The sequence below is a fragment of the Podarcis vaucheri genome, assembly GCF_965113315.1.
Source record: "Podarcis vaucheri genome assembly, chromosome: 6".
NCBI lineage: Eukaryota > Metazoa > Chordata > Lepidosauria > Squamata > Lacertidae > Podarcis > Podarcis vaucheri.
The window spans coordinates 57,486,257-57,502,372 of NC_138764.1; the positions used below are offsets into that span (position 1 = coordinate 57,486,257).

At 45.0% G+C, this 16,116-nt stretch overlaps 1 protein-coding gene across 2 annotated transcripts in view; it reads right to left on the minus strand.

The window, feature by feature from the left end:
• Positions 1–12,258, minus strand: part of TIE1 (tyrosine kinase with immunoglobulin like and EGF like domains 1) — a 28,645-nt gene extending 16,387 nt beyond the window's left edge. For both annotated transcript variants that reach the window (XM_082228824.1, XM_082228823.1), the window contains exons 1-6: positions 11,639–12,258; positions 7,906–8,190; positions 3,649–3,759; positions 3,157–3,312; positions 2,509–2,640; positions 801–941 (exon numbers count right to left, since the gene is read on the minus strand). In XM_082228824.1, the coding sequence (XP_082084950.1) occupies positions 801–941; positions 2,509–2,640; positions 3,157–3,312; positions 3,649–3,759; positions 7,906–8,190; positions 11,639–11,687 (874 nt within the window). In that variant the 5' untranslated portion in view covers positions 11,688–12,258. The remainder of the gene's footprint in view (positions 1–800; positions 942–2,508; positions 2,641–3,156; positions 3,313–3,648; positions 3,760–7,905; positions 8,191–11,638) is intronic.
• Positions 12,259–16,116: the final 3,858 nt, after the last annotated feature.

The window sequence follows — 16,116 nt, forward strand, 5'->3', positions numbered from 1 at the left end:
TACTATTTAAAAATACTACATGAAAATTTGAAGGTGGTACATGAGAGAGTCTTTATCGTTTCCTCCCCAATTCTGGAGTTTGTTTTCCCTGGAAGCCCAGGCGGCAGAGACTCTGGTTGCTTTCAGACAACCTGCTTGTTGAGCATTCATCCTGATTTGTTTGCACAAAGTTTGTGGGGAGATTAGATGACGCCCAATATTTATTGAGCGTTTGTTCTGATTCATTTGCAGGGAGGTTATACAACTTTGAATCAAGCAATCCCAGGGCATTCTCCATCACTTTCCTTAATGCAAAAAGTCTAATACGGTGAGGCCTCCCGGTAAACTATAATTACGCAACCTGAATTTGCTGGTATGGAATTGAATCCCACCCGAAAATAGTGACAATCTGGGAGTGCCCTAAATGTGGCTTCTGCTGACAGGCAAAAACAATTTTATTCTCCTGGTTTTTTATGTTAACTAGTAGCCACCAGTTTGCCTCATTCGGTTGCTCTGTTACTGTTTTATTAATTGGATTATTTTAACATTTAATTTTCTTTCCTTGGTGTGTTTTTATGTATTGCTGGAAACTGCCCTAATGAAGGGTGGCCTACAAGTTTGCACCCCAAGCATTACACAAGGTTTGTTTTTATGCTGCCAAATGTAACATGGAAAGAAAGGGGAAAGGAAGCACAGACGCCATACACTTGCATCTTGTGCCTTTCTAAGTAGGTCAGCTTCCCCCACCTCCCCATCTCATTTATCACCTTGGTGTCCAAAAGTGTCATAGAGTTGGGAGAAAGAGACTGCAGGGGACATACCTGAGCCACACTGAAGACCACTCCATCCAGTAGCACAGGAACAGCCATAAGGATCAGGCAGACAGAAGGCCAGCCCCTTGCAGCCTTGCTTGTTATGACATTTCTCCTGGCAGTTTCGCCCAAACATGCCTTCCTTACAAGCTGCAAGGCAAGAAGATTCTTGTCAGGGATTTGCTGCCACTGTACTGACAAAGCCACACATGTTCACCAACCCTGCACCACATTTGTTCCTTCCTGTGTCCCTATCTGCACACAGTCAGAACGAATCCTACAATGAATCCATAATTCCTCTTTATTGTGATGCCAGGTTTCTCCACTGTGATCTCTGTACCTTTTCTCACACAACACCAGTTGATCCCTCTGCAGAGATAAGGGACTTGGGACTCGAGATGTGAAAGCTATTTGGGACTCCATGGCCTTCTACCCACGCTTCATTGCCTAAGGCAGAGGCTTTCAAACTTGTTGAGTCCACGGCTCCCTTGACCAACTACATTCTTTCTGTAGCACCCCTGTGGGGCTCAGGAGCCCAGTTATGTCACCATGTACCTGTAGAGCTGGCAGCCTCTCCCTCTTTCTTGAATACCCTCCCTTGTGGAGTGTTCCCTCAGCCTCCTCTCCCCTCTCCTTGGGAGTCCCCTGGGCAGCCACTGCTGCTGCCCCTGGTCTCTGAGCTGCCCCCCCCCAGCCCCAAAGAGAGGTGCCTCCTCACACTGCCCCACAGCGGCCTAGGACTTGTCTGTCCATTCCCAACAGCAAAGGCTAGTGGACTGGCTGTCTGGGCTCCCTCACCTGCCTGCTTGCTTGCTTACTCCTTGTCCCCTGACCAGCCCCAGAGGCAGCATTTGCCTGCGGAGCTTGTAGCCAGGGCTGCTGCAACAAACAGCTGTGCGAGCCTTTGAGAGCCAGAGATGCGAGACGGCATCAGAGGAGGGAGGGAAGAAAAGAGGGACAGAGGCACCCCTGACTGTCATTCAAGGCACCCTAGGGTGCCAAGGCACATTGATTGGAAACCACTGGCCTAAGGAGTCATGCCTAAGTCTGAGGAGCTATTCTTGGGGATTCAACAGAGCATGTCTTTCCATCTTAGTCAAGAAGGAAATGTGAGCTTTCCCCATCAATTATGATTAGTCCTGACCCCAACCAGGAAACTTTCAAAAGGAAGAATATACTTGCAACCTCTGCACACCAAGGTTTAGGAGACTGAAAACTAATGCTTCTCCCACACCTAAAGACACATTCAAAGGAAGGTTTTGGAAGGGTTAGGAATTGCATCTGATGCACTTCTGGATACTGCGCTGCATGGCTGGAGTAGTGCTTATACCCAACTTGCCTCTTCTTCCTGGGCAGACCATACAACAAAAGGGGTTCAGCCAGGTAACATCATTGGCCATGCAGCTCCTGCAGCTGGATTCCCAGTTTCAAAGCAGAGGAAAATTTACATGCTTTAGTCATGAGATCTTCACAGGTACTCTTGTGTGCTTTCCATACAAAGGGCTGACTCTATGTAGGGGCACATCAGTCAGAAATACAGGCAGTGAACTACCAAGAGGTGATGTGGCCCTCATATGGTACATATGGAGATACAGGGTCCAACATCCAACTAGGTTTCAAATGGCAACCATCTATACTCTTTGTGAAGATTTACAAGTGCAGTTCATGGAGCAGAGGCACCTCTTCCTACCAAGACCATGTACACATTGCTTCTAACCTTTTTCACAGCGGGTGCCCATGAAGCCTGGTGGACAGATGCATTCTCCCTCAATATGGTGGCAGATACCTCCATTCAGGCAGTCGGGACAGTCCTTGTCACAAGAAGAGCCCCATTTCTTGGCTGCACATCCTGGGAGGTTGGGAAGAGACAGACAGACAATTATTGCCTGAATGCACAGGAGGCCACTGCTTTAATGAAACTAGGCAGTTCTGGTTCTGGTCACTGCCTTGAGTGCCATGACGGAAGAAAGGCAGGACAGAAACATAAAATAATAAAATAAAATTTAAAGAAGATTTGGAAGGAAGCCTGATCTCTGGACAGCACGAGGCAGCATTAACCACAGTGCAGTCACCAACAGTCTCGAACAGCCACTATGCTCAGGGCAAGTTCACACCTATGTGTTCATTACCCTCTGGCAGCAACTTAAAGTGCGACTGGCATATGGGTAAAGAGGCACCACAGAGAAAGCCTTCTTATGATCTCAAACAATAGTTTTTAATAGAAGCTGTACATGTTCAGCTGGGAGTCTTTAAATGATGAGACACTGAATCACACCCACCCCATAACAAAGGATGTAAACAGACGTTAGTGGGGACGTCCGTGGCTCCTATTGGCCTGCATCTCTTCAGTTCTGCACTATCTTACCTCGCACAATCAGCCGGAAGAAGGCACTTGACAAAGGACTGTCCCCAATGAATGTAGCACTGTAAATCCCACCGTCACTCACGCTGACAGGCGACAGGGTCAGAGTGGACTGGCTCTCCTTCACCTCCCCCTGGTCCTTGGTGTCATAGTAGGTCCCTGCAAATGAAAGTGGCAGGGAGGAAGAAAAGCATGAGAGCTGACAACTGAACTCTGAATAAGCCCTACCAAGGCTAATCCACTCCAGCCTGTGACTGGCCTGGACAGGGCTTAGAGGCTCCTGCAACCTCTAAGGACATCACTGACAGAGCAGTTTGGGTAGGAGAAGAACTGAGGAAGCACAAAGGCATCCAGCTGCAAGCCCACTGGCAGGTCTGGGCCTAGACTGCCAGCTTCGATTGACAAGGATGACTTGTTCCAGGAATGGGGTGGGGAAGCATTGGAGCAGGGGCAGATCTCCCCAAAGCCATGCAGCTGGGAGAGGGGGGCACTTGCCATTCCTTTTCCACAAAATGTCTGCGTTCTTCCCGTGCTTTATCTTGGCAACAAGTACAGCTGGCTGCGAGAGGCTGAATGTCTGGGTCACTTTCTCTGGGACGAGGTTGGCTGCAGGGTCAGACAGAAACAGAGACTGGGTTAGGAAGCAGGACCTGCAATATTTTCTCTTCCCTGATCATCAGAGGGTCATGCTCTGGATTGGCCAGATCTGCCATTCCATCTTTGTCTGGGATTTCCAGAACTCACCTAAACACTTCATCCTGCTCAACATGTATATTTGCCTATTTTACTCTATTTATTTAATGGAATCTGTATACCACTTAATTAGGGGGGGGGGACTCCAAACGGTTTAGTTGAAATAAGAAATGCATTAAAATTATTGATAGAAGTCAGATTTGAAGCCAATTTAACCTTAAAAATAATAATAAAGGAGCAGTTAAAACTACACATTATAAAATAAAGTTAAAATATTATACACGTGTCATATATAAAATACATGTCAGTTTCACTAATCTGGGTAGGCTTGTCTAAACAAAAAAGTTTTTAATGGCTACAGAAAACAACACAGCTAAGATGCCTGCCTAATGTCAATGGGCAGGGAGTTCCAGAGTGCAAAGGCCACCAGGCTAAAAGAGCAAATCCTTACAAGGGTGGAACAAACTGTGTGTGGCATGTTCTACACATATTGCAAGGGGAAAGGTGAGCATGTAGGCTTAGTGCAGGTACTAACTCACAGTGTCCAGAACAAAATAATAATAATAATAATAATAATAATAATAATAATAATAATAATAATAATAATATATTTATACCCCACCCATCTGGTTGAGTTCCCCAGCCACTCTGGGCGGCTCCCAATCAAGTGTTAAAAACAGTACAGCATTAAATATTAAAAACTTCCCTGAAAATAATAATAATAATAATAAAAATAATAATAATTGTTTATACCCCGCTCATCTGGCTGGGTTTCCCCAGCCGCTCTGGGCAGCTTCCAACAAAATATTAAAATACAACAAGTGAGGTGAAGGTTGATGTGCCCATTTTAGGTAATGTTAGGGTTAGGATTGTTCTGCATCTTATTGTTAACGTCATCCTTATTCTTCTTTCCAAACCCTCCATTATGAGCATATCTCCCAAAGCCATGCTTTAAATCAGGGGTCTGCAACCTTTAAGACAAAAAGAGCCACTTGGACCCGTTTCCAAAGGGGAAAAAAAACCTGGGAGCCGCAAAACAAGCCAAATGTAAATAACCACACATTCTCCCCCTTCCCCCATTCTCTCTCTTTTCCCTGAGTCTATTTCAGATAGCAAAGAGGGGTATGGTACCTCTCATATCCATTTTTTGCAAAGCACCATGTGCATAGAGGGCATTATACAAATTAATACATAGAAAAGTGTCTGTCCCTCCCTGCAGTTCAACTCCCTCTCTTTTTACTAACAGCACATAGCCATTCCTTCTGCTGGTGCAACTTTCTCATCATTTCTACATAGCAGCATTTATAAACCAGTGCCAGAGAAACTGGGTGAAAGGAAGGTGAGAGGGAAGAGATATGAATATTTATGTGTGTATATGTATACATACATACACCTACACAATTACAGGTTTGAAGCCAACTTAAAATAAAAAGAGCTGGTAAGCAAAGGAATCTGTGGTGCTTTCCATGGGATCTGGGGACATGTCAGCTAATACTCTTTCCTTTCTTCATTTGCTTGTCTCTGCAGCAAATCTCGAGGGGGAAGGGAGAAGGGCAGGAATTGCATAGGCACGAGAGAACGGGGAAATCCCGCATGCAGGATTTTGGTGCCTAACAGCCCCCCTCCCTCTGCAATTGCTCTCATGCTCCCCCGCCTCACCTGCTGGCTACCTCTGGACCCCCTCCTCGTCACTGACGTAATTCACCCCTTCCTCCCTGACAGGGAGGGCGGGCCCATTTTGTGGTTCACCTCAGGTGCTCTCCCTCAACTCTGTGGCCACTCAGAAGCAAGGCACTCAGCGGCCACTCAGAAGCAAGGATCCCGAAGGACCACCGCCACCCCTCTCACACACACAACCCCCCCCCCACCCCGCCATTTCCCTCGAGCGCCTGCGTGCTCTCTCTCCCTCGCCTCAGGTGCCTCGCGCGCGGGGCTGAGGAAAGCATGGCCTGGGAGAGCGTTACCCCTCCCCGCCGTTGCTGCCCGTCCTACCCCGGGGGAAGCTATGAGCCAAGAAGCCGCCTGGCAGAACTTCCCTCCGGCGGCAGAAGCAGAAGCAGCAGCCCTTCTCCGGCCGCCGCCTCCTCCCCCATCCCAGCAGCCGCCGCCTCTCGAGCTCCGCTGCCGCCGCTGCCTTGCTTTGCCCGGCTCGGCTGCCCAGCTACATCCCCCTCCTCTTTCTGGTGCTTCTGCTTTTCTGGTCAGGGTCCCCGAGGATCTGCGGAGCCGCGGCAAAGGTGTAAAAGAGCCGCATGCGGCTCCGGAGCCGCAGGTTGCCGACCCCTGCTTTAAATTGTATCTGTAACAAAGCCTGGATTTCCAGTGGTGTCTTTGTTCTGCCTCACCCAAATCAATGTTTGTCATACTTCAAAGGCCTTCTAAGATAAGAAAATCTAGTCAATTTTCAGATATTCTTCCTAGGTTCTTTGTTTAAATTATCTGACTGATGTCTCTTTTCCTGGCAATAAGAATCGCTCAAATGACTAATGACTGACTAGCACCATAGCATCCAGAAATTCTTTTGTAGTAGGATGCCAGGGAAAATGTGTGCCCTTAAGTTCATAGAATTATAGAAATGTAGGAATCTCAACTAAAGCATCCAAGACAGATACCCTATTTGCTGCATGTTTAGATCTGTCTATGCAATTCTATGAGTACTAGTAGGCAACAGTTATGAAAATCATATACAGTGGTACCTTGGTTCCCAAATGCCTTGGTACTCAAACAACTTGGAACCCAAACACTGCAAACCCAGACGTGTTCCAGTTTGCGAACTTTTTCAGAAGCCAAATGTGCTCCGTTTTGAGTGCCACACTTCCATTTTGAGTGTTGCGCTGAGGTCTGTCTGTTTTTGCGGCTTTTGTTTTGTTTTTGTGACTGTGTGAAATCCAGTTCAGCTACTGATTGATTTATTGTGTGACCACAGCACATTGTTTATTGCTTTTATGGATCAATGGTCTTGTTAGATAGTAAAATTCATGCTAAATTGCTGTTTTAGGGGTTGTTTTAAAAGCCTGGAACGGAGTAATCCATTTTGAATTACTTTCTATGGGAAAGTGCGCCTTGGTTTTGGAACACTTTGGTTTTGGAATGGACTTCCGGAATGGATTAAGTTTGAGAACTAAGGTACCACTGTATATAAATAAATAAAATATGCCAGAATCCCTTCCACAGATGTTGGCAGGAATTTTTTTTTCCAGCAAGGGGACAAAGTAAATACTACAAACAAACAAATAAACAAACCTAGTATTAGAGAACAGGTCTGCCATTTCTGGTTAGTCCAGTGACTAGGAGTGGCTCACCCATTGGGGTGGAGCTACAACAATAGCCTCTTGGCAGTGATATCACTGGCAGTCATTCTTGTGCATCTATGTAGCCATGCCTTCACAGCCATCTTCCCCCTGCCAGTAAGTGGCAATGATGCCCTTTCCATGAGGCTATTGCTGTGGGTCTGCTTCTGCTGGTGACCGAGTGGTGACAAGACCTAGATAGACCCGTCTTCAGAGAAATTTCCAGGTCTTCCTCTTTGCTGTGGATCTCCTTTTCATCTATGGGTAGACTGGCATACAGACAACATCTCTTCCCACTCACTGCTGAGACCTGCTGTTTTTTCTCTAGCTTCTTTCATCCATTCCTCTTTTTAAAACCCAGCCAGAAACCCAGCCAGAGGGCAGGGTGGGTATGTATGTATGTATGTATGTATGAATAAATAAATAAATACATGGCATTGCTGCTGCAATCAATTTCACACACACACCCCAACACACATTTATCTGGCTGGGCCTAAAATGAAATGAATTCCCTAGATTGATTAATACTCATTTTTCCTTTTTCCTTGTCCTGGTATGCAAACAAATTGAAAGAATGACCCCAGGGTCTGGGTCTGAGGAGGGTATAGAGAGAAGACTCCATTACCTTAGCCTTGGTCTTATCACAATGATGTAAGGACCTAACATTGAGAAAGAATAACTTCAAAGTACATATCCCTCCCAGTTCTCAGAAGCCACATATCTGCATATTATCTTTTCCAGTGTCGTGTTGAATCTCTCTCAAGCTTACCATCCACATTGTTGTGCACATAAACCACCCTGGTTTGTTCTGACTCAGTCTGCCCCAAGCAGTACGTGATGCCCACCAGGTCTGCCCGGGAGAAGCCGCTCATTTGCACTGCATGGCTGCTGTTCTTGTACATCTGGAATCTGGACCTGGGGTGGGTCATGACAATTTTATTGTCTCTGTCAATCTGGAGGCTGGCATTTCGCTCACCAGTCACACACGAGAGGTAGAAGTTGGTGTGTGAGGGACTCAAGACATTGGCCATCAGGGTGATATCCATAATTGCTCCTGCATCAGAAGAACAAGAGAAGGTGTTATTTTAGGACAGGGAGAGCAAACGATCTCAGCATAATTCACACAATCAAAGCCAGGCCTTGCCTAGGCTCTAGAAAAAGAGCAGGGAACTCTCTCACTGTGCGGGCCAGCTTCACTCAGGTGAAAGTAGCCAGGGACTGCTTATCTGTGACATACTTGCGTTTCCTCTTCATGAAAGTAACATTTGAAGCTATGTGCTTTCTTTCAACGGATATAAACTCCAGTTGTTCCTATTTAACAGGGACATTTTCTCTAGTAAATCCCTAGTAAATCCCATCCCTCTGGGAAGAGCCACTGAATGTAGAATCTTTGTTGATAAGTTGAATATGTATACGTATACCTAATTGCTTACATCTAATAACAGATACTGTGCGTAGAACTGTTTTGTATTTGTGTGTGTGTGTGCGCACACACACACAAATTCTTTTAATACAAAGGTACAGTGGATGGTGCTCAACCTCTGTTGCCATTTCAACAACACAGCAGGAAGTTCTTATCTAATATGTTAAAAACAATATTATTATTCCGTCTCGGGACACATACAGTACAGGTTTGAAAACAAATCATTATACCACCACTTAAAATATTTATCCGTGTATTTGTTTGAATTTGGAAAGGAACATAGAGATCGCTTGTATGATGAGATAGCACATTAATAGGCTATTATTTTGTCAATTATGACAAAATCCCTACATGTTAAGCATGCCTTCTTCTGTCTACATGTACATACATCACAATACACAAATGTAAACACACCATGTGACAATCAATGTGTTTGTCACACATTATTTCCAGCACAGAAATCCAGAAATCTTTTCAGGAATAACAATGATGCTATTACCAGAATACTTCTATTACACATTATATATTCTGGAATGCCACCCTTATATTTGAATTGATCAGATTGTCTCTCTCATTATGCTTGTGTGACCCTGAAGGCTTGCAACTCTTATTAACCTTTCTTCGATATGATTTTCTGATGTCACTTTTCAGAAAACAGCTAATTATATTCTGATGAAACACAGAAGACGTTGCCCTTCTGCTGTTTCATTTCGTTTCATTTCACAGTATGGGTTAACAGTATGCGCTATTTTCCCAATGAAAAATCCACCCTACCCACCTCAGAAGCTATTTCCTGTGTTAGTAAGAAACATGTGAGCACACAGGCTTGCATATAGCTTCAATGCACAAACTTAGCTAGAGAGCAGGTCTATAAATAATCCATTTGTGGCCTTTTGGGACTGGATACACACAATAGCTTTTTCCAGGCTATGATGGTATAAGACAGACATGATGTGTCCACTCATTGCAATCTCTCTTATGAGGAAAAGGGATTCAAGGGGTACTGCAGTGGTTCGAAACTCTGCAAGATTTATCTGAACAGAGACAAAAGAAATGTGCATGTAAACCCAAGCCAACAATGTCTGTATCACCCAATTTTCCTATAACAACTGCATTCAGCCATATGGAGGTTCTTTCTATCACCCAAGAGTGTGTTTGTAGCACAAATGGCGGTCAGAATGATATCAAAGCACCCATTGCCCATGGAATACCACTGACGGGCATTACCAAAACTGCTTTTCTTCCATTCTCTATTCACTGTATTCCATGCCTGGATGGAAAAGGTTGGAGATGGCCATGGAATTCAGTCTTTGTGAATACAGACTAACCTGATCTACACCTTCCAGACCAATCTTCAGATCAGAACTTAGTTACCCATCAGCTCTTCACGTTCCCCAAATGCTCCATCACAGACTTTATCTCAGCAACAGCATTAAAGTATGTTTAAAAGTGTGAATTTTAAAAGAAAATATGTCTACGGACCCCTGCAGATGTCCTTTTTATTTCATATTCATGATTATTGGTGATCATGATGCTGTTGGGGCTGTCACACATAATCCTGCTTTCAATACTGTTTTGGCCTGCAGAGGTTTTGGGGTGGTCACCCAGCTTCATTTGCAATCAGTGCATATCCTGCCACTCTGCCTGTTGAAATCGTGTAACTATTTATACCACAAATGTTCTAGTTCATTTTTGTCCTGCTTTTCCTGCACTATAACCTTCCTGGACAACAATAATGTGGTAGCACTGGGGAAGCATCACAAAGAACAAACTAGGAAATAGGAAAAAAATTAATCCACTAATACCACACTATTTTTGTGTCCAGAACATGTTGCAGAAGACACTCACGATGGAACACTAGTATTGGAGGAGCCCTCAAATATGTATCTAGATGTGGAACTCCATGTAGTTTTTTAAAACTGGAACAACAACACCACACACATATATGAGAGATTAATGTGAAAATGGGATAGAAAAGACTTATGAGTGAACTCATGCAAAAAAAATGACACAGATCAGAAATTGAATGATTTGTCCATTGCTCACCATATGGCTAAGATTTTCCACTCTTAGTTGGGAGAGACAAAGAGGACGTTGCAGAAACAGCACATGGGTCTGCACATAACAGCATCTCTGAAAACATTTAAATCCCAGACCCACCATTCTGGTGGCACCAGGGGTTCCTCACCCAGAGCCCAATTAAACAGGGCTGACTACTGCTGAGGGTGGTCAACCTGATTAAAATACTGGTCCTGTTGGTAACTAATGCAGCATCTACACATGAAGCAATGCAGCACAACAAAGGTGGGTGTTCAGAGAGCTCAGAACAAGATTTCCCCCTTTGCATGCCATTCAAGGTTTCTCCCAGTACTGCCTGTAATTGTTGGGTATTTTCATAGTGGTTCCCCAATTTGCTGAGTAGACAACAGGCTGACGCATCAGACGGTAGTATACCCTTAATTGGATATACACTAATGAATATCTGTATAATTCTAGATAGGAGTAGTTTGAGGCTTCCTGTCCAGAAATTACCAGATGGGATGGCCACCCCTTATTTATTTATTTATTTAATTTCATAATATTTATGAAAACGAAAACAAAAAAACCTTGAAGTGGTTTACAAAAAGAATAAAACAATAAAATTATCAGTAAAAACGGTTTTTCAAAAGATAATAAAACATTTTAAAAGTAATTAAAACCAATGATGACCTAAAAACAGATTAAAATACATCAACCTTCTACATGTCTGAACAGGCTAGTCTAAATGACGTATTTAACAGACACCCAAAAAAAGAGTACAGCGAAGGCACATGCCTGATATCGATAGGCGGGGAGTTCCAAAGATTGGGTGCTGCCACACTAAAAGACTGATTTCTTACAAATGCGGAACAAGTATTATGTGGCACTGTTCTACTGACACTATGTCCTGGTCTGTTAGACTCTAATAGTGTAAGTTCTACCTTGGCACAGAGCTGTAACTGCTAGCTCTGCAACCTTCGCCAAGTTCCATTCTTTCTGCCACCAAAACCAACAGCAACCCACCTCCCACCAACCTGTTGAGGGGGGGAAAGGACTTTACCTGCCAGATGCAAGAAGAGAGTTAAAACACAAAGCCTGCCCAGTCTCATTTTCCTGAGTGTTCACAGTGTCAGGAGAGCTCAGACATCACGGATCCAGAAAAGGAAAAGACGATGGGGGCATTTGAGTTGCTTTTCATTTGCAGAGTGCGTCCTCTATGCCTGATGCTCCTGTGTCTTCCATTGCTTTGAATGGGTCAGAGTAGCTCGAAGGACGTTTACACACACCCCATGAGGAAGACAGATTCTGGTTCTCCCGTTAGAAAATCCCACTCCTGCTTTCTGAAGTGTATGTTACGAGCCTCAGGAAAAGAAATTCTGGCTGAGTTTCGGTCCACCTGCTTGGGAGTTCAGATTGTCCCCTCCAAGGCCCTTCCACCCATTCCAGCGCTTTGTTCTCTGCCACGTGTTGTTGCAGAAGAGATTATGACCTGCCTGTTTCTTCCATGCTTGCTTGGAAATCCTTCCTGGGGTGCTTCAGCCTGGGGTGCACAAACATACAAGCCCAAGCGACCTCTGGGCAGTTCAGGAACTGATTAAGAGTGAGAATGGACTGGGCACAGCAAGAGCTGCGAGTCAGTGGGAAGAGCTTTCTTGGCTGGGATTCAGCCAGAGCAGGAATGGAGTCTGTTGGGGGAGGGATGCTTAGAGGCCCTCACAGACAGCACAGCAATGACATGAAATCCTGTTTCCCATGCACCATTTCCTGCTCTCCACCCATTGTTCCTTGCCTGTCTCTTGCTCCTGCAGGAGGAAGCAATGCACTGGGAGGTTGTTGGACTGAGCTCCCAACGGAGAGAGGCTTGAAATGAAGAGACACCCCACTGGTGTTCAGGGTTCAAGAAACTCCCTTTAGTCATGTTTTCCAAATCCAAGGCTAAGGAACAAACTGCTCCCAGTCTGGGAGAGAAATGATTTTCTTTCTGCCTCTTTAAATTCTAGTCAGGAACAACAGTTTACTGTTGCTGAGGAAAGAAGGTATCATGGAGTCCTGAAGTTGATTAATCTACAGCCCAGGAAAACTGTCCGCCTCTGGAAGTTGGGCATGGCTGTGATTACAGCAGGCCTATGAAACTTTTTTTACACACTACAGGAAACCAGAGACATGCAGATCACAATGGATGGGCAGTACAGTGGTACCCCGCAAGACGAATGCCTCACAAGACGAAAAACTCACTAGACGAAAGGGTTTTGCGGTTTTTTAGCTGCTTCGCAAGACGAATTTCCCTATGGGCTTGCTTCGCAATACGAAAACGTCTTGTGTCTTTTTTGCAAGTTTGTTTCCTTTTTCTTAACACCGTTAATACAGTTGCGACTTGACTTCGAGGAGCAACTCATAGAACGCGGTGTGGTAGCCTTTTTTGAGGTTTTTGGTGATTTTTGAAGCTTTTCCAAAACTTTTCCGACACCGTGCTTCGCAAGACGAAAAATTCGCTAGACCAAAAAACTCGCGGAACGAATTAATTTCATCTTGCGAGGCACCACTGTACTGCCTTAAGTTTTAGCCCGTCTTGTTGTGCACAGCCATCATTTGTGGATCAGCCAGGTTCACTCATGTACCACAGAGTTATCAAAAGGGAAAGGGGGATGCATGACCCTCTTCTGTGCCAAGTCAAATGAACCTGTTAAAGATGTACTTTCCCAACACTCTGTGGGTCAATTCACATGACCAAATAACTATGATGTCAATATGATCTAAACAGAGGTCAGTACCTGCTGAAGGTTTTATGGGATGATAATGGTGGTGATGATTTTGTGGAAATCCCTCCTCACAGAGATGTGTCTGGTAACTTCACTACACAGCTTTCTGCAAATGCTGAAGACACACCTTTGAAACCTGTGATGTTTCTGTGACTAATTTTTTTAACTTTCAAAAATGCTGAATTTTAAGTTATTGTAACCCATTCTGGGACCTGCTGGTTAAGGGCAGATAATAAATCATCATCATCATCCCATCCTTCCTCCTGAAGGAGGTCCAAGGTAGCAATAGCAAATTATAAAATAAAATAAAAATCTCTAAAAATATTTAAAACATATATTACCACAGTCTGGAAACACTGCTCCAGATGACCTTGGGTTCAAGTAAAGCAGTAACTGAAATTGATATGACCACCTATGTTCCATACTGTGAGTTCAGCAACACACTGGTGGGAAAAGTCAGACTTTTCTTTGGGCTGATGGAAACAAAATGGAAGGGCGGGGCAATGAATGGCACCCAGTGAAACATCATCACACACGTATATATATATATATATATATATATATATATATATATTTGCTTTCGTAGATTTTCACGGGTACAGGAATGCAGGTTTTGGTGTCTTCGGGTGTCTTCCCGTGTAAGAGTCGGGGTGCACAGACACCCCGACTCTTACACGGGAAGACACCCGAAGACACCAAAACCTGCATATATATATATATATATATATATGGTAACATATGATTCTATACTGAATTTTATTCCCTTATTGGATTAGTCACAGATCAGTAAAATCTGGATTTCATAGGGGGAGGGAAGTGAGGGCTACTACTTCGGTGAGGGTGCTATTGTGTGGATGCAGCACATATACAAAATAGAAAGACACAAGCAGCTTCGAATCCAGAATAAACTCCAGTGTGGATGAGCCCATTATTTGGTAAATATCCCCATTTATAATTGAAGCCTTGTGGGCAAACTTACTAGAGCTGTAATCTTGTGAAATAATATTGAGCTTAACTTTCCCCTTTTGTGACCTGTAGTTCGGCTTTTGTTTAACCCTTACACGTGTGACATGACTGCTTCAGGCTGTTCTCAAAGCTGCACATATACACAGATCACAACATGTGAAATGGTGCATGAATGCAGCTGGATTCATGTATGTGTTCATGAAAAATGGGATGAAGCTTTGTTTGCACGTGTGTCCCGGGGCTGGTAAAACGCTACATGGAGCCTAAACATGGTTGCTTGCATTTACAGGGTTGAGGAAGGGTTACTTCCTTATGTTTACCCTCCTAGTGCATAATGTTGCTCTGTGGGACCCCTTTTTTTGTAAGTCTACACAGGATTAAGTTTGGGCCAGGAGGGTGGGAGGAGCTAGACAGAGAACAATAGCAGTTGCCTGTTTGGGTAAATAAATACGCTTAGGAGGAAGTCCAATGCTGCTGCCAAACCACCTTTCCTTAGCCAATTTCTACCCACCTTCCACCTCCTCACTTAAAATGCCCATGAATCAGCAACACAGTCAGGGACACAGCTTATTTCAAGTGTTGCCCAGAAGATGTGTCCCACTCTGGGTTACACAATGTTAATGTACATGGATGCAGAATTGCAAATATGCTAATATAACCTACTGACTTCAGTTTTCAAAAGTTCTGGAAGCAAGCACCAATTCACGTGTTCCTACAGTAAAATCAGAAATTGCACGAATCCCATCACGTACATTCTCGTGTGTGGTGAACTCACATGGAAGGGTTTATGTGCCGAGGAACTGTGAAACATGTGAAGTGCTCCCACGTTGCATTGCATCATGTGCACAGTGCCTCAGGGCTGACGTCCCAGACACTTTCTTAGAGTTGGCTGTGAAACCTAGCTCTTGAGTCTAGGCTGAGAAGTGTGACCACAGTTCGGAACAATTCCCACACAAAATTTAAGGCCACTTGGAAGAAAGGGAGAAGGGGCTAGGAGGCCTGACAGAAAGTCTGAGAGCACTCTTTATCCTGCTGATAATCTAAAGCAAGCCGGGCCAGGAAGAGGAAAGCCATTCACTGTTTCCGACTATTGACATGGAGCTCAGGAAAGCGGGTACCCCTGCAGAGCACTGGGTGGGTGAATTTCAGCAGGCCTGGACTCCCTCTCACCAGAGCCAGTGTTGCCAGCTGCCTGGGGAGGAGTGCCAAAACAACTCAGCTGAGCTCCCTGCATGGGGCATAGCACCACACTCTTTAAAGAATGGGCCACATGACCAAGAGAAATAAGCAACTAAAACAAACAGCGAGAGAGACAGTACCTAACATGAGGCACACTCCAGCAGTGGCATAAGAAGGGGGGGGGTGCGCTGGGTGCGGTCCGCCCCAGGTGTAATCACTGAGGGGGGTGACAAAATGGCAAAAATATGTGTTTTTAAAATAAAATTTAAAAAACTGGGCTCACGACCTTTTTTCGGGAAAAATAACTCCCGCACCCACCACCCACCTCTTCCTATGCCACTGGTAGCTAGGTGAGGCAGGGGGCACTGGGTGCCACACCGTGGGGCCTGCAGCATGCGTGAGCCATGCGTCTCTCCTGAAGGGGAAGCAGTGGGCAGACTGCCTGCAAGCGCTGCGCTGCTTTTTCGAGTAGCACAGGGCTTGTGGCTGCCTACTGCACCCTATGGCTGAGGAGGAGGCTGCAGAGAGGCTCCAAGCAGCGCGCCCTGCCTTGGCTCGCCCCGCCGCCATGGGCAGCTCGCCGCACCACTGGCTGCAGGATGCACACGCCACACCCGGCACCCAAGTGGCTAGC